General features: G+C 34.2%; 1 protein-coding gene across 1 annotated transcript in view; it reads left to right on the top strand.

Annotated features, from left to right (window-relative positions):
* Nucleotides 1–23,481, top strand: part of LOC138325849 (calcium homeostasis endoplasmic reticulum protein-like) — a 109,567-nt gene that overhangs the window by 22,818 nt on the left and 63,268 nt on the right. The window contains 4 exon segments of the mRNA XM_069271803.1: nucleotides 10,203–10,340; nucleotides 10,656–10,732; nucleotides 16,529–16,603; nucleotides 23,281–23,392. Coding sequence (XP_069127904.1) covers nucleotides 10,203–10,340; nucleotides 10,656–10,732; nucleotides 16,529–16,603; nucleotides 23,281–23,392 — 402 coding nt within the window.

The raw sequence follows: 23,481 nt of genomic DNA, 5'->3' as shown, positions 1-23,481 counted from the left end.
TGGAACAGCCATTTGAACAGCCGTTTTCCGTGATCGCTGGCACGACGATTGTAACAATAATAATAATGATGTCATGATTAGCTCTTGAAGTTCATAGACTACCGTATGTGAATGAAAACTGCACTTGGTAAGGTTACATAGTTGAACTGCAGTGAAAATATAAATATATGTATATATTTAATCATTAAACTATCTTCCTATGGCATCTATGGTATAAAAAAATGCCAGAGCTCTGCAGACTCTGACAGTCTTCATAATGCACGCTAGCGCATTGTGAGATGATTGTCTGCAAAGCTCTGGCATCTATTTTGACCATAGAAGCCATAGGAAGATAGTTTAATGCTTATATTTACATTATCAACTCATTTTGGGGTCTCTGCATTAGCATTGTTTTAGCTAGACCAGGAAAACCGTTTATAAACAACAATTTAATCCACAATATGGAACAGCCATTTTGAAGGTGATCAGTTGACGTGGTGAGTTGACATTAGTGACGTCATAATGGTCATGTTTTGGGTGTCAATTATACCATCATATACTTCACTTTGGCTTGGTTAGTTTATATAGTAGAAGTGACAAGTAAATGTAAATATATATATACATGTATATGTACCCTATCACCCATTTATATAGCAGCCCTTAATGTTAGTCCCCTGCCAATCAAACCAGGGAGAGAAGTCTAAATGGCCAAAAGATGACAGTACAAATGTGTTTCATTAAGGCCCATGGACCTCCTGTTTATCAATAAAAAATTAAAATTATCCAGGATTTTTTTATTTCAAATGTCACAACACTGCACCACGACCACAATGTGATAAGCAGGAATTGTGCAGTTATACACATACCAATGTCTATGTGACCGTACTCAGGAAGCTGTACTAGAGCCTTATCACTTGTACTGTATGTACCCCACTAAGTAACCTCAGGACTGCTCCCTGGCACGTATACAGAGGTGGGGACTTTCTCTTGGTTATTTTTTGAGAACAGATAGTATGTCAAGGTCAGGTCTGCAGAAACATGTTCACTATCTGTTTACTGCCACACATCAATGGACGTAACCTTGGATAGGAGATCTGTTCAATGGAATACACAAAAACACCTCCAGTGTAATGTTAGAGCTACAATAAACAGATTAACATTCCCCTTGATAAACAAAGTCATTTTATACCTTCAGTTTAGTTCTTGTATACATGTTCTGATTGAAAGATTTGTGTTGGATACATGTGTATTATTGACACGATCGTATTTTAAAGTCAAGTTCAAAGTATAATGTATACTCTTGTAGCTTTGAGCTGTGTTATATGTTATGTACTGCGATCATTAGAGATTGGATATATGGTCATGTAAATGCCTTTTCCCTAATGGTGCTTTTGTTCCCTACCATAAATCTTAAATAAAGGTGTGTTTTTTTTGCAACCATTTAACCAATTGGATTGACTTAAGTTGACTTAACTTTTAATGTCTAAAGGTGTGTTAAAATCCTTTGATTCAAATCTAAAATCACCGTCATGATTTTTGTCAATAATTATAAGAGTGTTACTTAATTTGTTTTGATGGCCAGATAGAGAGCTACCTACTTTATTTGTTTAGATGATGAGATTTAATTAAAGCCTACAGTGTAGTTTCCAGTGAAGTAACACCACACATGATCATGTACAAGTAATAATAAAGTAACAAAAATGATTGGCTATGAAATCAGAATAATTTCTTTTATTAGAGAGGATGTTTGTTGTTGTGTGTGGAATGGTGGGATGGGGAAGGGGGTATTATTTACAGGTAGTATATATAGCACCCTATTTTACAGTCGTGGCATTCTTAGGTGATGGAGAAAAAGCTGGAGTACTTAGAGAAAAAACATTGACTTACATTCAGTACCTTGCAGTTTAAAACACACAACCTTGAGGTGTGGAGATCAATATTATTAAAGGGTGGGGGCTTTGGAAGAGTTAGGGTGAGGAGGCATATCAGCCATGTACAGGCTTTTGGTTCTAGATATACCGGTACAGACAGCTGTATGTTTGATACCAGACTCAGAATTACACATATAGACGTGTACAGCTGTATGTTTGATACCAGACTCAGAATTACACATATAGACGTGTCTGTATAGAATCAAAAGCTTGTGGACCATGCAAACACCAATAACGAAAATGTCTAATAAAATTCTATAAAATGACTAAACCTTCAGAATTGTTATATAGTTGTTTTGTTTGAGTACATATTTGTTTTGAGACATTGGTTACACCTTGCCAGATCGTGAGTAAAGCACAATCTGTGACAGTAGGAGCATGTCGTAACAGCTGATGGTTCTCAGTCGTATGACTTAAGATCATTGTCGTATGACTGGCCCAGGGATGACACATTCTCAGAACGGTGACTGATCAATTCTAAATCTTGCAAATGAAAAAAAATTATAATTATGAGTCAGATTATTGATATATCATATAAACTATATGCTTATAATATTTGTTTACGAAAAAAAAAAAAAAAGAAAAAAAAAAACATTGCTAAGCTCTAGGGCTAATTACCATGGAAGTGTATCTGTTCTACCTGGTCATCGCTTAGATTGATTTCAAATTTTTTCATAGATGTCATCCTACCATAGAAACATCTGTGAGGGAAATTTACCTGTAACATTAATCTCGTATTTGACCTCAAGCCTTATGCAGTGTATGTTATGTTGATTACTGTTTTTAAATATAATCTTTATTTACTTTACATCAATTGAGAAACAAGTTATACAACTTATATAAATCACTCTCGATGTCCCGGATGTAAGCGTGCGAGGGGTCTTAGTGCGGGAAGAAACCGGAGTGCCCGGAGAAAACTCACGTGATCGGGCAGGTGACCCTTGACCTTTTCACGTCCATGCCAGGGATTGAACCCTGGCCGGCTAGGTGAAAGGCGAGCGGCTTAACCACTACATTACCCTATTACTGTTTTTAGTAAATAATCAACCTAGCAAATACTGCATCTGTAACGATAATGATATTTACCGATAAAGCATTTCTGCTTGACTCTCTATCTTACATTTCTCTCACACATTAAATTGACACAAGTAAAGTAAAGTGGTCGGAGGCTTCTTCTGCTGCTCTAGACATACAACACATTCACATCTGTTTTACAATAGAATTAGACTTCATTGAAATAAAATAAATGATAAATTGTAATTTGGCTCAATCTCTACCGTTACTATGTGAGTACTGGACAAGATATCATTATGTATTCTTCCACTATAACATTGATAATTATATACTGTAATACTAAACTGTTAACAATGTCTATCTTGTCTTATCCTGTCTGTTGTGTCCAACCCAGTTTGCAGGTACTGACAGTTAACGCTGTTCGATGGTTTTTCTCTGGATGGTGTAGCTTTCTTTCACGGCTCCTAACTATCGCGGATCTTTTAAAATTTAATGAAAATACCTTTCAATGTGGGAAAGTCTTGTAATTGATAAACTTTCGTTAAATTTCTTTGATTGTAAAATCAGTGGAAGTAGTTGGTTTACAGTATTACAGTTTTCCACCTCCTTAATATGTCCTTACTTAACCTCCTTAATATGTCCTTACTTAACCTCCTTAATATGTCCTTACTTAACCTCCTTAATATGTCCTTACTTAACCTCCTTAATATGTCCTTACTTAACCTCCTTAATATGTCCTTACTTAACCTCCTTAATATGTCCTTACTTAACCTCCTTAATATGTCCTTACTTAACCTCCTTAATATGTCCTTACTTAACCTCCTTAATATGTCCTTACTTAACCTCCTTAATATGTCCTTACTTAACCTCCTTAATATGTCCTTACTTAACCTCCTTAATATGTCCTTACTTAACCTCCTTAATATGTCCTTACTTAACCTCCTTAATATGTCCTTACTTAACCTCCTTAATATGTCCTTACTTAACGTCCTTAATATGTCCTTACTAAACGTCCTTAATATGTCCTTACTTAATCTCCTTAATATGTCCTTACTTAACGTCCTTAATATGTCCTTACTTAACGTCCTTAATATGTCCTTACTTAACGTCCTTAATATGTCCTTACTTAACCTCCTTAATATGTCCTTACTTAATCTCCTTAATATGTCCTTACTTAACGTCCTTAATATGTCCTTACTTAACGTCCTTAATATGTCCTTACTTAACCTCCTTAATATGTCCTTACTTAACGTCCTTAATATGTCCTTACTTAACCTCCTTAATATGTCCTTACTTAACCTCCTTAATATGTCCTTACTTAACCTCCTTAATATGTCCTTACTTAACCTCCTTAATATGTCCTTACTTAACCTCCTTAATATGTCCTTACTTAACCTCCTTAATATGTCCTTACTTAACTCCTTAATATGTCCTTACTTAACCTCCTTAATATGTCCTTACTTAACCTCCTTAATATGTCCTTACTTAATCTCCTTAATATGTCCTTACTTAACGTCCTTAATATGTCCTTACTTAACCTCCTTAATATGTCCTTACTTAACCTCCTTAATATGTCCTTACTTAACCTCCTTAATATGTCCTTACTTAACCTCCTTAATATGTCCTTACTTAACCTCCTTAATATGTCCTTACTTAACCTCCTTAATATGTCCTTACTTAACCTCCTTAATATGTCCTTACTTAACGTCCTTGATGTGTCCTTAATATGTCCTTACTTAACCTCCTTAATATGTCCTTACTTAACCTCCTTAATATGTCCTTACTTAACGTCCTTAATATGTCCTTACTTAACCTCCTTAATATGTCCTTACTTAACCTCCTTAATATGTCCTTACTTAACCTCCTTAATATGTCCTTACTTAACCTCCTTAATATGTCCTTACTTAACCTCCTTAATATGTCCTTACTTAAGGTCCTTAATATGTCCTTACTTAACGTCCTTAATATGTCCTTACTTAACGTCCTTAATATGTCCTTACTTAACCTCCTTAATATGTCCTTACTTAACCTCCTTAATATGTCCTTACTTAACCTCCTTAATATGTCCTTACTTAACCTCCTTAATATGTCCTTACTTAACGTCCTTAATATGTCCTTACTTAACGTCCTTGATATGTCCTTAATATGTCCTTACTTAACGTCCTTAATATGTCCTTACTTAACGTCCTTAATATGTCCTTACTTAACCTCCTTAATATGTCCTTACTTAACGTCCTTAATATGTCCTTACTTAACGTCCTTAATATGTCCTTACTTAACCTCCTTAATATGTCCTTACTTAACCTCCTTAATATGTCCTTACTTAACGTCCTTAATATGTCCTTACTTAATCTCCTTAATATGTCCTTACTTAACGTCCTTAATATGTCCTTACTTAACTCCTTAATATGTCCTTACTTAACCTCCTTAATATGTCCTTACTTAACGTCCTTAATATGTCCTTACTTAACGTCCTTAATATGTCCTTACTTAACTCCTTAATATGTCCTTACTTAACCTCCTTAATATGTCCTTACTTAATCTCCTTAATATGTCCTTACTTAACGTCCTTAATATGTCCTTACTTAACATCCTTAATATGTCCTTACTTAACCTCCTCCTTAATATGTCCTTACTTAACGTCCTTAATATGTCCTTACTTATACTGTCCTTAATATGTCCTTACTTAATCTCCTTAATATGTCCTTACTTAACCTCCTTAATATGTCCTTACTTAACCTCCTTAATATGTCCTTACTTAACGTCCTTAATATGTCCTTACTTAACTCCTTAATATGTCCTTACTTAACGTCCTTAATATGTCCTTACTTAACGTCCTTAATATGTCCTTACTTAACCTCCTTAATATGTCCTTACTTAACTCCTTAATATGTCCTTACTTAACTCCTTAATATGTCCTTACTTAACCTCCTTAATATGTCCTTACTTAACTCCTTAATATGTCCTTACTTAACTCCTTAATATGTCCTTACTTAACCTCCTTAATATGTCCTTACTTAACCTCCTTAATATGTCCTTACTTAACCTCCTTAATATGTCCTTACTTAACCTCCTTAATATGTCCTTACTTAACCTCCTTAATATGTCCTTACTTAACGTCCTTAATATGTCCTTACTTAACGTCCTTAATATGTCCTTACTTAACGTCCTTAATATGTCCTTACTTAACCTCCTTAATATGTCCTTACTTAACCTCCTTAATATGTCCTTACTTAACCTCCTTAATATGTCCTTACTTAACCTCCTTAATATGTCCTTACTTAACTTATACTTAACTCCTTAATATGTCCTTACTTAACCTCCTTAATATGTCCTTACTTAACCTCCTTAATATGTCCTTACTTAACGTCCTTAATATGTCCTTACTTAACGTCCTTAATATGTCCTTACTTAACGTCCTTAATATGTCCTTACTTAACTCCTTAATATGTCCTTACTTAACCTCCTTAATATGTCCTTACTTAACCTCCTTAATATGTCCTTACTTAACCTCCTTAATATGTCCTTACTTAACCTCCTTAATATGTCCTTACTTAACCTCCTTAATATGTCCTTACTTAACCTCCTTAATATGTCCTTACTTAACCTCCTTAATATGTCCTTACTTAACGTCCTTAATATGTCCTTACTTAACCTCCTTAATATGTCCTTACTTAACCTCCTTAATATGTCCTTACTTAACCTCCTTAATATGTCCTTACTTAACCTCCTTAATATGTCCTTACTTAACCTCCTTAATATGTCCTTACTTAACCTCCTTAATATGTCCTTACTTAACCTCCTTAATATGTCCTTACTTAACCTCCTTAATATGTCCTTACTTAACGTCCTTAATATGTCCTTACTTAACCTCCTTAATATGTCCTTACTTAACCTCCTTAATATGTCCTTACTTAACGTCCTTAATATGTCCTTACTTAACCTCCTTAATATGTCCTTACTTAACCTCCTTAATATGTCCTTACTTAACCTCCTTAATATGTCCTTACTTAACCTCCTTAATATGTCCTTACTTAACCTCCTTAATATGTCCTTACTTAACCTCCTTAATATGTCCTTACTTAATCTCCTTAATATGTCCTTACTTAACGTCCTTAATATGTCCTTACTTAATCTCCTTAATATGTCCTTACTTAACCTCCTTAATATGTCCTTACTTAACGTCCTTAATATGTCCTTACTTAACCTCCTTAATATGTCCTTACTTAACGTCCTTAATATGTCCTTACTTAACGTCCTTAATATGTCCTTACTTAACGTCCTTAATATGTCCTTACTTAACCTCCTTAATATGTCCTTACTTAACCTCCTTAATATGTCCTTACTTAACGTCCTGATATGTCCTTAATATGTCCTTACTTTATCTCCTTAATATGTCCTTACTTAATCTCCTTAATATGTCCTTACTTAACGTCCTTAATATGTCCTTACTTAACCTCCTTAATATGTCCTTACTTAACCTCCTTAATATGTCCTTACTTAACCTCCTTAATATGTCCTTACTTAACGTCTCCTAATATGTCCTTACTTAACGTCCTTAATATGTCCTTACTTAACGTCCTTAATATGTCCTTACTTAACTCCTTAATATGTCCTTACTTATCCTCCTTACTTAACCTCCTTAATATGTCCTTACTTATCCTCCTTAATATATCCTTACTTAACCTCCTGAATATGTCCTTACTTAACCTCCTTAATATGTCCTTACTTAACATCCTTAATATGTCCTTACTTAACCTCCTTAATATGGTCCTTACTTAACGTCCTTAATATGTCCTTACTTAACCTCCTTAATATGTCCTTACTTAACGTCCTTAATATGTCCTTACTTAACGTCCTTAATATGTCCTTACTTAACCTCCTTAATATGTCCTTACTTAACCTCCTTAATATGTCCTTACTTAACGTCCTTAATATGTCCTTACTTAACCTCCTTAATATGTCCTTACTTAACCTCCTTAATATGTCCTTACTTAACCTCCTTAATATGTCCTTACTTAACCTCCTTAATATGTCCTTACTTAACCTCCTTAATATGTCCTTACTTAACGTCCTTAATATGTCCTTACTTAACCTCCTGAATATGTCCTTACTTAACCTCCTTAATATGTCCTTACTTAATCTCCTTAATATGTCCTTACTTAACGTCCTTAATATGTCCTTACTTAACCTCCTGAATATGTCCTTACTTAACCTCCTTAATATGTCCTTACTTAATCTCCTTAATATGTCCTTACTTAACGTCCTTAATATGTCCTTACTTAACCTTCTGAATATGTCCATACTTAATCTCCTTAATATGTCCTTACTTAACCTCCTTAATATGTCCTTACTTAACCTCCTGAATATGTCCTTACTTAACCTCCTTAATATGTCCTTACTTAACGTCCTTAATATGTCCTTACTTAACCTTCTGAATATGTCCATACTTAACTCCTTAATATGTCCTTACTTAACCTCCTTAATATATCCTTACTTAACCTCCTGAATATGTCCTTACTTAACCTCCTTAATATGTCCTTACTTAACGTCCTTAATATGTCCTTACTTAACCTCCTTAATATGTCCTTACTTAACGTCCTTAATATGTCCTTACTTAATCTCCTTAATATGTCCTTACTTAACGTCCTTAATATGTCCTTACTTAACGTCCTTAATATGTCCTTACTTAACCTCCTTAATATGTCCTTACTTAACCTCCTTAATATGTCCTTACTTTACCTCCTTAATATGTCCTTACTTAACCTCCTTAATATGTCCTTACTTAAGGTCCTTAATATGTCCTTACTTAACGTCCTTAATATGTCCTTACTTAACCTCCTTAATATGTCCTTACTTAACCTCCTTTATATGTCCTTACTTAATCTCCTTAATATGTCCTTACTTAACGTCCTTAATATGTCCTTACTTAACCTTCTGAATATGTCCATACTTAATCTCCTTAATATGTCCTTACTTAACCTCCTTAATATATCCTTACTTAACCTCCTGAATATGTCCTTACTTAACCTCCTTAATATGTCCTTACTTAACGTCCTTAATATGTCCTTACTTAACCTCCTTAATATGTCCTTACTTAACCTCCTTAATATGTCCTTACTTAACCTCCTTAATATGTCCTTACTTAACGTCCTTAATATGTCCTTACTTAACGTCCTTAATATGTCCTTACGTAACCTCCTGAATATGTCCTTACTTAACCTCCTTAATATGTCCTTACTTTACCTCCTTAATATGTCCTTACTTAACCTCCTTAATATGTCCTTACTTAAGGTCCTTAATATGTCCTTACTTAACGTCCTTAATATGTCCTTACTTAACCTCCTTAATATGTCCTTACTTAACCTCCTTAATATGTCCTTACTTAATCTCCTTAATATGTCCTTACTTAATCTCCTTAATATGTCCTTACTTAACCTCCTTAATATGTCCTTACTTAATCTCCTTAATATGTCCTTACTTAACCTCCTTAATATGTCCTTACTTAAACCTCCTTAATATGTCCTTACTTAACGTCCTTAATATGTCCTTACTTAACCTCCTTAATATGTCCTTACTTAACCTCCTTAATATGTCCTTACTTAACCTCCTTAATATGTCCTTACTTAACCTCCTTAATATGTCCTTACTTAACCTCCTTAATATGTCCTTACTTAATCTCCTTAATATGTCCTTACTTAACCTCCTTAATATGTCCTTACTTAACCTCCTTAATATGTCCTTACTTAACCTCCTTAATATGTCCTTACTTAACCTCCTTAATATGTCCTTACTTAATCTCCTTAATATGTCCTTACTTAACCTCCTTAATATGTCCTTACTTAACGTCCTTAATATGTCCTTACTTAACGTCCTTAATATGTCCTTACTTAACGTCCTTAATATGTCCTTACTTAACCTCCTTAATATGTCCTTACTTAACCTCCTTAATATGTCCTTACTTAACCTCCTTAATATGTCCTTACTTAACCTCCTTAATATGTCCTTACTTAACCTCCTTAATATGTCCTTACTTAACGTCCTTAATATGTCCTTACTTAACGTCCTTAATATGTCCTTACTTAACGTCCTTAATATGTCCTTACTTAACCTCCTTAATATGTCCTTACTTAACCTCCTTAATATGTCCTTACTTAACCTCCTTAATATGTCCTTACTTAACTTATTGGACATAAAAACACAAACCATCAAGATTTCATCTAAGTCTGACAGATATTTCTAGTCTTGATTGCATTATTTTGTTTATGTTTTCATCAGAGCCAGATAGAGGATGCCATTTTGAAGGCTAGAGAAGATCTTGTACAGAAAATGTGTGAAGAGTGCGACCTTCAATTGGAAGAATTTGACTCCATGGTACAACCGATCATTGACTCCTGTACTAAAGATGCCATCATGGTCAGTTTACAACTATATCAACCTTTTCTGCTCAAAATCTTTACTAATTCTTTGGTTATGATGGTAATAAACTTAAATAAAGCATGGAACAATCATAATCTCCCATCATAAAAAAATTTAGGGGGAAGAAATTCATGAAAAATCATCCTGAAGGCGCCCAAATGATCGGACGATACACAAAAACCTAAGATAGCAAGTAATTCTGAGCTTGTTGCAATTCAGTTTTCACCATTGAAAGATTGTGATTTTTAAATTTATTTGAAGACTATATAAAAATCTTCAATCATAAAACAATACTGCTAATTTTTTTTTCAGAATGGCAAAAGTTGGATTTTCCAGAAATGTACGACAGATAAGCACTGTAGATTGTTATCACTGTATCTGCTGCAGAGGTATGTAGACAATGTACCGTGTTAGACCTAGCTTATAAACGCCTAGAGCTCATAAAATTGTGATAATCGAGAGGACACCTTATGGAACCAAATTTCTGCAAAATTATTCACAAAGTAAGCAACAAATTAATTTGAAAAAGAAAACAGAAATGAAGAAACAACTTGCACAGCTAAAACCTGCCTTAATGATCACTTGTGTATAAAGACCACCTGTTAAATAAGACCACTTTCTTAGGGTCCCAAATGGCCATTTACCCATAAAGCGAGGTTGTCTTTAAAGACAGGATTTTCTGTATATAGAATTCATATTTCCAATCTTCATCTAATACAGAATTAAATTTAAGGTAATAGTCTACTTAAGGCCATAAACAAGTAAACAGGGCACTTCTTGAGTCAAATACGGTATGACATTCACTGAAAAATTACAGATAGTGCATACGGTTTATACATACATCAGCATTAGAAGTCTTGGAAATCATAGGCATACCTTAGAGTTCCTGGAATTTAAAGAATTACACCATTTGTTGATAAGACTTAAAATTTGTCCTTCAGTATTACAGTACAGGTAAATGTATTTGGAAATCCTGATTTTAAGCGTAGTTATCTACTTCTCCACACCTATAGTCCTAGATAAAATTCCTTTACAACAACAGGATGTCCTTCATTCATCTTGGAAGTTGATCATTTGGATTCAAATCCAAAATAAAATATATCCTTACAAATTACAGTAAATATTAAAAGAACTGAGGTATGGATATTGAAAAAAAACCCAGCAAAACCAGTTTTTGATTTTAACAGCTAAATCTGATAGCAAACATCATTTGTAAACTATGGCATTTGGCAAACTTATTTTACTTTTTTAACTACAACATCAAATGTGGACACCAGACCCTGATTTCTTGAATCAAACTAAAGTCAAAAACAGACAAAATTATTGTCATAAGTTGCATATTAAAGATGAAAAACTGAAGTTTTGACATAAGTCGGCACTTTTTGTTTCGAGCAATTTTGGTCTGGTTCCATTTCTAGAAACAAAAAGCAAAGTCTGATATCAAATCTCAATTTTTCTCCTTATGATTGGGTAACTTTATTTGACTTAGATTTGAGAGATCAAAGCCCGTTATTAGTTCTAGGTTAAAGATTTGAACAGATCAGGATTTGTCGAGTTCAGTGACATGTGAGATGGTAAGGTCAGTGATCTGGTATTGACGACGTTTGTCCTCGAGGACAACTGGCCGACGTCTTACTGTGCCATCACTGTGTAATCAGCTTGTTGTCACATCAGCCAAGATGTGGAGCGCTCGCGATGTTATCTAAAGGTCGTCTATACTTAACAGGTCTATAACCTCTGGCCATTTTATCATATCAATGATCTTTTTAATCAAACTGACCGCCAGTCCTTTGTATGCTATACTTTATCAATGTGTTATCCTTTGTTTTAGGATTTTGGGCCGTATTGTTTACCTGAATTAAAGGGAGGGAACTATAGCTTTAAAATCAAATTAATTGATTTATGGCACATTTTACACGATGATATGTTAGGGACGTTTATTTCCTCTTTTCCTCTGATTCAACAATATTAATGAGAATCAAATCATGATACATGTGACCTTAAACATCAAGAAATGACCTTTTTAAGCACTAAAGGTAAGAGGGGAGTTGTTCCTTGCAATTGTCAAGAGATTACCTCCCTTTCTGATAGGATCATTCACATCCTTGTTAATTTACTAAGACCACGATTCAAAGATGCATGTCTCTTACAATATGATAAAAACCAGAATAAATTAGTTACAGTTTGTCCCATGATCATGGTTCACAGTTTCAGCGAACAACTAATTAATAAGTAAACAAATTTGTGTCTATTCTTTGTTGGTACAGCAGTATTTCACAATGCATGTGATTAATGTCATGTGCTACAGTATAACCTGTAGATATGTTAAGACAAAAAAAAGTGCTCTTTACACTTAAGTCTAATAATGTTGAAATTAAGCATTTGGGAGCAAATGGTCTTATTAAACAGGTGGTCTTTATACAGAGGTGGTCAATAAGGAAAGTTTGACTGCATGAAATCAAAAGTTTTGAATTCAACTTTCTTAGTTATTCTTAACAATAGCTCTGTATACCTGTAAATATGATTATCTTTTTTTTTTACTAGATGAAATCTGACTGGTGCACTAAGTACTATGACAGTATGCAGCTGTGCTGTTACAATGTATTTTTAGGCTTTATAAGCAGATTAAAGTACCTTAGTCGGTTTGTACTGCACATGATTTTCAAACGTAAACATCCGGTTTTCATGTTATTTATTAAAGCTACTGTGGCAGATTATTATGCACATATGCTTGAAAAAAAAACCAGTCGACAACAGCATTTGGGTCTCCTGTATTATAAGACTCTTTCATATGTGGATATGAAGGATAGGGATATTCTACCCGAGGGTCACAAAATGTAGTAAAACCCGAGGCTTGCCGAGGGTTTTGAAACATTTTGTGATCCCGAGGGTAGAATATCCCTATCCTTCATATCCACTTATGAAAGAGTATTTTTCTTTCATACCACGACGTTTTACTGCAATTTTACAACTATAATATCCCGCCATTTTGAAATAAATTCGAAGAAATCCACGACTGGAAGTCAATTTCCATACATGAAAAATTACGTGATATTTTCAACACAAATTCCGTTGCTTGCATCTTTTATAGTAAAACCAGTCAATTTTGTGAAAAAAATGTTAAAATTTTACCGAGGAAATAGAGATTTTGTTGACGCCGTGACGCGTCACGAGGCTTTATTGCATGGGTAGCCATGTAATACAGCCTAAGGCGACATGAGTGTATTGCCCTAGACCAGCCAGTATTACACGTGTAGGTGTGAAAGAAAATGTCATTCTGTATAGGCTGTTATTTTTGTTGGTCAAAATGTTTGGGATTTTGATAAAATTTAAAGTTGAAAGTTTTACAATTTCATGATTTAGCTATAAGGGTATATTTTGTATTTCATGATGTTCCTCGAAATTGCCAAAATGTCTTCATTCTGAAGATAACAATACCTGGTATAAATAAGAACATGTATAAGCCAAATGTGGTTTTAGAAGTATACAATGCTATGATCTGTTCATCGCAAAAATTTGACTGACCACTATCAATCTGATTAAAATACTGACCCTTATTAACACTCTGTTTGATAATGGATCTGACAACATCCTATTATATTAACGGTCAGTTTCTGGTAATGGATCTGACAACATCCTATTATATTAACGGTCAGTTTCTGGTGACTTTTTGAATTCACCAATCAAAATGCTACAATCAGAATCTTAGAATTTCAAGTGAATTTCAGGGGACGAAATAGTTTGAAAGAGCTTTCAGAATTACTTTCGTGTAAGTCAACTCACCGAAAGAGCACAGCAAAGATACATGCATTTATATACTGGGATGAAATGTTGTTTCAGTTGATGTAGCAAGTTGTAGAAAATGCATTTCATCTGAACTACATGTTATAAAAAGGTCACCAGAATATGACCCCTTATGGGGTGTTGTCAGACATTCAATCAAACAAAGTGATTATAAAACCTGTTACAGTATTTAAATCTTATCAGACCATTATCAACATAAAACTATTGAGTTTTGAGATACCACCTGACAGCCCTATGCTTGATTATTTTTCTTTCGTACCGTAATGAAAAAGGATAAATTTTAGGTAAAATGTTGAATGTTGAACCTGCCCCATCCAATTGGAGAAAGAATCAGTGTTCCCCAAGCAACCCATAAACTGGCCTCTGTGAAATATGAGAGATGCCACCAGTCCACTGTAGGGCATTTATTTGTTTCTATAACATAATGCAATAATTCTTCAGTTTGTTAGTCCATAACATTATTTCAGAAACATTTTAAAAACTAAAAAGCAGGCAGAAACAGAGCTGTAACTATATTAAAACAGGGAAAGCCATAAAGTTGTTTCCTTATATCCTTAGATAGATGAGCTAGTGGTTTATGGTTAGATAGATTGACTCTATGTTTATATGGACATGACTGTCTAGTCAGCACTTCCTTATGTGATGTCCAGTTTATCATCGCCGATGACCTTGACCCTCTTTGTCTATGAGGCTACTAAATCAACAGAATATTGTCCACACTGTCATTTGGCTAGGCAACGAGACATTTATCCAACGATGACAAATTTTACTCTCTCGTTCTGAAACATTGATGTGACAAATCTTGTCTGTAACTAAACATTATTTCTACCTCATTAAATTTCAGGTAAACATATTTGTTTATTCTATACGCAGCAGGTATATGTTTTTTCCTGGCCTATTTAGTATGTGTAGTACGCCTTGGTACTGTGACTTCACAGTACGCACTATGATGATATTCCTACGTAGTTTACAGTACTACATAACAGAACTGTAAATCATTAGATATGACATGTAATTTCGTCAGGTGTCATTTCCTACCAGCTGTAATGTGTTATAGGTTGTACGATAACATTTGTGTCCGTCGTATAATTTTTGGTGGAAAGTGTTATAATTGTACAATAACATTTGTGTCGGTCGTATAATTTTTGGTGGAAAGTGTGCCTTCACAGCCAGATGGTTAGTTATCATGTCATATATTCTACTACCAGTCCTCCTAGTTTTGTGGCCAGGTGTTGAAGCTTCCAAGCTCCAATTCTCGAAACAAAAGTGCAAACTGAAGTTTTTCTCCTTACTTAACTCAGATTTTACTCAAGTTTGTTTTGAAAAGATGATTCCAAGTATTAAATTCTCCCTCTAGTCCTCTTGGCCTAGGGCCGACATGGCATATAAGGTACTTTTGTATGTTTGTCGTTTTTCTCCTTGTCCACCACTCAGATCTAGGGCTAGGATTTAGGTTCATAGGATGGGAGATAGATAAAAATCAGAAACAAAACAAAACCTTAAGTCATATGACAAAAAGTGTTCCATTTAATTGACACAAAACGAGTTAAAGTTAAAGATGCTCCGCCGCTGACAATTGGTATTTTTTCTCTTTCAAAAACAGGAGCAGACGATTTAGTTTTTTTCTTCAGTTACAAAAGTTACTTACTTTACACCATTACCACCATTGAAGTTTGAGTTTCTTATTTTACTTAAAGTTGAAAATACAAAAAATAATTAATTGCATCCCGAAAAAAATCTGTGGTACTATAACCTATATGAAATGAAGTACTGATTGCGCATGCACCAAAGGCAAAATAAATTATCTTATGTTATTTTTTGTGTTAATTAGACATATATATAAAAGAATAAACACCAATTATTGTTCTAATGATGAATGCCATTTATGCTCTGTCGGCGATGGAGCATCTTTAATTAAACCTCTATAATATTAATTTGAACTTTTTTGTCATATTTTGGCAAATCGATAACATATTTTTGTTTGTACCATCTGAGTTTGTATACGTGATTTATTCAGGGGAGTGGTACACTTCACACTTGATAAGAAAAAGTGATGGGGCACGCTGAGCATAAATATTTGTGTTTACCATAAACAAAGTAGTTATATCACATAATTGGCTCGTTCAGCCATGTCACAAATATTGTGAGACATATGTAATATTATAATTAGATCACAGGTAATAATGACGTCAGAATGTGATGTCATATGATTGTCTTGTTTACCGTAAAAACTTGTGCAGGTACTTTTTGGTTGATGGAAACGTCATGATACACCTTTGAGCATAATTTCTCTTGACCTTGCAGCATAGCAAATTGTTTAGTCCAACTGATAAATTTCATATGAATATAAAATAACAGATTTATTTTGTATAATGTTGTAGGATTTGTGCCAAGGACGCTCGGTTTGAGACCAAACTTCACCTGATCTATCTGATAAATGACCTCCTCCATCATTGGTAAGTTACATGGGAAGGTACAAAATCTTGTAAGTAACATGGTAAGATACAAAATATTTTAAATAACTGGGTGATATACAAAATATTGTAAGTAACATGGGGACATACAAAATATTGTAAGTAACATGGGGACATGCGAAATCTTGTAAGTAACATGGGGAGATACAAAATCTTGTAAGTAACATGGGGACATACAAAATATTGTAAGTAACATTGGGACATACAAAATATTGTAAGTAACATGGGGAGATACAAAATATTGTAAGTAACATGGGGAGATACAAAATATTGTAAGTAACATGGGGACATACAAAATATTGTAAGTAACATGGGGAGATACAAAATATTGTAAGTAACATGGGGACATACAAAATATTGTAAGTAACATGGGGAGATACAAAATATTGTAAGTAACATGGGGACATACAAAATATTGTAAGTAACATGGGGAGATACAAAATATTGTAAGTAACATGGAGAGATACACATGGGGAGATACAAAATATTGTAAGTAACATGGGGACATACAAAATATTGTAAGTAACATGGGGACATACAAAATCTTGTAAGTAACATGGGGAGATACAAAATATTGTAAGTAACATGGGGAGATACAAAATATTGTAAGTAACATGGGGAGATACAAAATATTGTAAGTAACATGGGGAGATACAAAATCTTGTAAGTAACATGGGGAGATACAAAATATTGTAAGTAACATGGGGACATACAAAATATTGTAAGTAACATGGGGAGATACAAAATATTGTAAGTAACATGGGGACATACAAAATATTGTAAGTAACATGGGGACATACAAAATATTGTAAGTAACATGGGGACATACAAAATATTGTAAGTAACATGGGGACATACAAAATATTGTAAGTAACATGGGGACATACAAAATATTGTAAGTAACATGGGGACATACAAAATATTGTAAGTAACATGGGGACATACAAAATATTGTAAGTAACATGGGGACATACAAAATATTGTAAGTAACATGGGGACATACAAAATCTTGTAAGTAACATGGGGAGATACAAAATCTTGTAAGTAACATTGGGACATACAAAATCTTGTAAGTAACATGGGGAGATACAAAATATTGTAAGTAACATGGGGACATACAAAATATTGTAAGTAACATGGGGACATACAAAATCTTGTAAGTAACATGGGGACATACAAAATCTTGTAAGTAACATGGGGACATACAAAATATTGTAAGTAACATGGGACATAAATTGTAAGTAACACGTAGGACCCTAGTTGTGCATATTGCATTTTGGGACTGATCGGTCAACAAGATGGCCGACCAGCTGCCATCTTGGATTTTGATAGTTAAAGTTTGTTACCGCTAATTCTCAGAAAGTACTGAAGGGATCTTTCTCAAATTTCATATGTAGGTTCCCCTAGGACCCCAGTTGTGCATATTGCATTTTGGGACTGATCGGTCAACAAGATGGCGGACCGGTGTGGCCATCTTGGATTTTGATAGTTAAAGTTTGTTACCGCTATTTCTCAGAAAGTATTGAAGGGATTGTTCTCAAATTTCATATGTAGGTTCCCCTAGGACCCCAGTTGTGCATATTGCATTTTGGGACTGATCGGTCAACAAGATGGCCGCCAGGTAGCCATCTTGGATTTTGATAGTTAAAGTTTGTTACCGCTATTTTTCAGAAAGTACTGAAGGGATCTTTCTCAAATTTCATATGTAGGTTCCCTAGGACCCCAGTTGTGCATATTGCATTTTGGGACTGATCGGTCAACAAGATGGCGGACCGGTGACCATCTTGGATTTTGATAGTTAAAGTTTGTTACCGCTATTTCTCAGAAAGTATTGAGGGATTGTTCTCAAATATCATATGTAGGTTCCTCTAGGACCCTAGTTCTGCCTATTGCATTTTGCGACCACCATCTTGGATTTTATTAGTTTAAAGTTTGAAAAGCAGAAAAAAGAATTGTAAGTTTGAAAAGCAGAGAAAAGATCCCTCTTTCATTTGTCAGACATAGATCAATCTTTGGTGGGCGCCAAGATCCCTCTGGGATCTCTTGTTTGAGGCTATATTTATGTCCCCCAAATGAAGTTCGGGGGAAAATATAGTTTTTGCTTCGTTTCTTCTTCTTCTTCTTATTATTATTTTCATTCTTATTTCTTCCGCCGCGCAGGTTTCAGCAGCTTTTCTCAGAAACTACTGGGCTAATTATCACGAAACTTCACATACATACTCATTAGGGTGTGGAATTGTGCATAAAGTCATTTTTTCAATCGGAAATCCAAGATGGCTGCCAGAGCCCATTTTCGGTTTTTGAGGTTTTGGAGTCTGATTTGGATGAAAATTAGTATATAGTGGTGATTTGGGTCACCAAATAACATGGCAGCATTTTCGAAAAGCTCAGTTGCCATGGTAACGAAAGAAAGACCTCTGATTGGTCAGAAATTTAGATATTGTCAGAATCAGCTTAAAATTGGTACAGGGGGATTGTGAGGTATGCTTATTGACATGGCAACAGGTTTGAAAATTATTGTGTTGTCATGGTTACCTAATGGAGGCCTCTGATTGGCTGAAATTTATATTTTGTCAGATTAAGCTGAAAATTAGTACATGGGGGTTAAAGGGTATGCCGAATAACTTGGCAGCCTTTTCGAAAAGTTCAGTTGCCATGGTAACGAAATAAAGGCCTCTTGTCGAAATTTAGATTTTGTCAGAATAAGCTGAAAATTGGTACTTGGGGGTTTTGAGGTATGCTTATCAACATGAAATCACTTTTGGAAAGATGTGCTGTCATGGTTACCTAATGGAGGCATCTGATTGGTTGAAATTTAGATTTTGTTAGATTAAGCTGAACACATTATTTGTTCATATATCACACAACCTGATCTTTGTGATCATTTCCTACTGCACAGTTTGTTTGGGGGACATCTGTAATGGTCCTCCATTACACTCATTACTTGTTTGCTGATGTCTTTTGCTGTATACTTCAGTGAGTAAGCAAGAGCCTCTCTATCACAAAGAGACAATTCAAATATACCCCAAACCTACACACTCAGGAATCATATACAGGAATAATAATTCTGTGTGCTTCAGAGGTAAAATATACCCAAAACCTACACACTCACGAAGCACATACAGGAATAATAATACTGTGTGCATCAGAGGTAAAATATACCCCAAACCTACACACTCACGAATCACATACAGGAATAATAATACTATGTGCATCAGAGGTAAAATATACCCCAAACCTACACACTCACGAAGCACATACAGGAATAATACTGTAGTGCATCAGAGGTAAAATATACCCCAAACCTACACACTCAGGGATCACATACAGGAATAATACTGTGTGCATCAGAGGTAAAATATATCCCAAACCTACACACTCACAAAGCACATACAGGAATAATACTGTATCGTGCATCAGAGGTAAAATATACCCCAAACCTACACACTCACGAAGCACATACAAGAATAATAATACTGTGTGCATCAGAGGTAAAATATACCCCAAACCTACACACTCACGAAGCACATACAGGAATAATAATACTGTGTGCATCAGAGGTAAAATATACCCCAAACCTACACACTCACGAAGCACATACGGGAATAATATTGTAGTGCATCAGAGGTAAAATATACCCCAAACCAACAAACTCACGAAGCACATACAGGAATAATACTGTAGTGCTTCAGAGATAAAATATACCCCAAACCTACACACTCACGAAGCACATACAGGAATAATAATACTGTGTGCATCAGAGGTAAAATATACCCCAAACCTACACACTCACGAAGCACATACGGGAATAATACTGTAGTGCATCAGAGGTAAAATATACCCCAAACCTACACACTCAGGGATCACATACAGGAATAATACTGTAGTGCATCAGAGATAAAATATACCCCAAACCTACACACTCAGTAATCACATACAGGAATGATAATACTATGTGCATCAGAGGTAAAATATACCCCAAACCTACACACTCACGAAGCACATACAGGAATAATACTGTAGTGCATCAGAGGTAAAATATACCCCAAACCTACACACTCAGTAATCACATACAGGAATGATAATACTGTGTGCATCAGAGGTAAAATATACCCCAAACCTACACACTCACGAAGCACATACAGGAATAATAATACTGTGTGCATCAGAGGTAAAGTATACCCCAAACCTACACACTCACAAAGCACATACAGGAATAATACTGTGTGCATCAGAGGTAAAATATTACCCCAAACCTACACACTCACGAAGCACATACAGGAATAATACTGTGTGCATCAGAGGTAAAATATACTCAAGACTGTTAAGTCCCTTGCCCTGGTGAAATAAATTAAATGTACATTCACATTAATTGGTGTATGAAATGTACTCAGGAATTCGGTGGAGCATCTTTAATGTCTTGGAAGAGGAAATGAAAATTGATAATGATAAATATTTTGGTTTTCAAATTATACAATAAATCCATTGATATCTACATCAAAAGAGGCATGAATTCTTTTATGAAATGATCGAATTACAAATAATTATTCAGGTAAACTGGTTTTTAAACAAAAGCTACTGATAAAAGTGGGGTTTTTATCTGTCAATTAATTTGTCATCAATTTTCTTACAATTTCCTTTCAATCAAAATATATGAAAATAAATCTCATGCATATGAAACATATCCCACTGAATTTTGTCTAGACTTGCATTTTTTTAATTTGAATCATTGATTTATAACAATGAGTCTGCAATTAGCAGTCGATGATTAATCTGTGATTGATAAAGAAACTTCAAGATACGAATAACACTCTTTTAATAATTAGTGCATAATTGATAAGTTTTCTTACATCACAGAATATATAAATATACATGAATTTCAATTATGGAAGTTTCTAAAACTGTACAATGCTTGGATTATTGTAAGCATTCAATTCTTACAAAAATAAAGCTGACAAAAATGAAAATCATCCAATTGAATTTCCAATGAGGTTGTTTCTGAAACTGTATTAACTCAATATGTCTTGCAAAATAATTCAATCTTATTAAAATTCCATGTACATTATCTACTCTGTAAACTCTGTATAAACAATATATATACTCATAGGGAGTTTACGGAGTTTAAATTTTAATTAGAATAGATTGAAAATAATTTGATTTTACATACATTAAAAAATCTTGAAAGATAATTTCAAACAGTGGTTAATAGCTGTACTTGTAGCATATTAAGAAAATCTTAAAGATATATTCAAATAATGATTAATAGATACAATGTATATGTGTCTTGAGATGATTTTTTTGTGCCGGATAATATCTATGAATACTGATTTAAAGACATTTGATACTTGAATGGTATTTAAGTCTGTTATAAAATGTTATAAAACTTATTTAAAATGGGTTTTTTTGTGCTGACACCTATTAGTTTCTATAATAATGGATGATGTGTCATTGTACTGACAAGGTGAAGGTCATTATGAAGACAGGAAATAATAGGATTTGATGGATCTCTCTGCTCATCTTGTTTACTGCCAAAGTAGAAGTTGGATTTTTTGGATATGGGTCACTTGTTTTTGACTAGATAGATAAAATATATGTCGGTTTTACCACTGTTAAGTGGACAAAGGAAAAGGTAATCTAAATAAGATCTTTTTTTTCTGATTGAAGTGCTAAAAACATTTATTTTGTTGGTGTTTAAAGTCAGATAAGGCGATATAAACATTAGTTATGTGTATATCAACCTTAATGCATTTTAGATCAAGTGCATTTTGTAGTCATGTGATTTAGTTTCCGCCCATTGTAATTGATTAATATTTATACTTGCTTAGAGATTATGGAAATCAAGCTGTTTATACATTTCACAATGAAGACCTTTCTATTCAATGTTTGACTCTATCCTTTAGGAATTTATAAGCAACTGCAGATATCATCATGATTTATGATATTGACATAGTATTGTCATTAAAGAAATGCATATTATGCATTTGTTATATGAAAATGATAATTTTATTATTTTCATGCAAACTTAGGTTACATGTTATATTGCATAATGTTGTAGATTGGAGCAGCAATGTCTGTTATAATGACACATGAAATTCTATGTAATGCCCTCACCATTCAAACGCTAGCCCTCACTATCATACTACTAGCCCTGTACATTTTGCCTGTAACTTAACCATTCTTTTGCTACTCTCATCACTAGTTTGTTATAGGCCCTCAACATTTTACCTCTCTTGCCCTCAGTAGTAGAACTCAGATGATATTGTATACATGTATATGATATGTTCTTTTGTTGTGTTCCAGTCTGAGGAAGAACGTTGATGATATTATATATATATGATATGTTCTTTTGTTGTTTTTCAGTCAGAGGAAGAACGTTGATGATATTATATATATGATGTGTCCTTTTGTTGTGTTCCAGTCAGAGGAAGAACGCTGATGACATGATGACATTGTGATGTATATATGTTCTTTAGTTGTGTGTTCCAGTCAGAGGAAGAACGCTGATGACATTGTATATATGATGTGTTTTGTTGTTGTGTTCCAGTCAGAGGAAGAAGCTGATGACATTGTATATATGATGTGTTTTGTTGTTGTGTTCCAGTCAGAGGAAGAACGCTGATGACATTGTATATATGATGTGTTTTGTTGTTGTGTTCCAGTCAGAGGAAGAACGCTGATGACCTGAAGGAACACCTGTCCACTATAGTGGTGCCTGTGTTCTGTACCGTCAGTGTGGGACTGGCGGAGGACAAGAAAAACAAGCTTACTAAGGTATGGAGGTTATAGGATCTTATGTGGTCTGTTCTATAGACAGGGCAAACCTCAACTGTGACTATTACCTATAGATAAGGATTTCAATA

This window comes from Argopecten irradians, chromosome 6 (genome assembly GCF_041381155.1).
Source record: "Argopecten irradians isolate NY chromosome 6, Ai_NY, whole genome shotgun sequence".
Taxonomy (NCBI): Eukaryota; Metazoa; Mollusca; class Bivalvia; order Pectinida; family Pectinidae; genus Argopecten; species Argopecten irradians.
The sequence above is the reverse complement of the archived record's forward strand: the minus strand, read 5'-3'. Positions and strand labels throughout refer to the sequence as shown.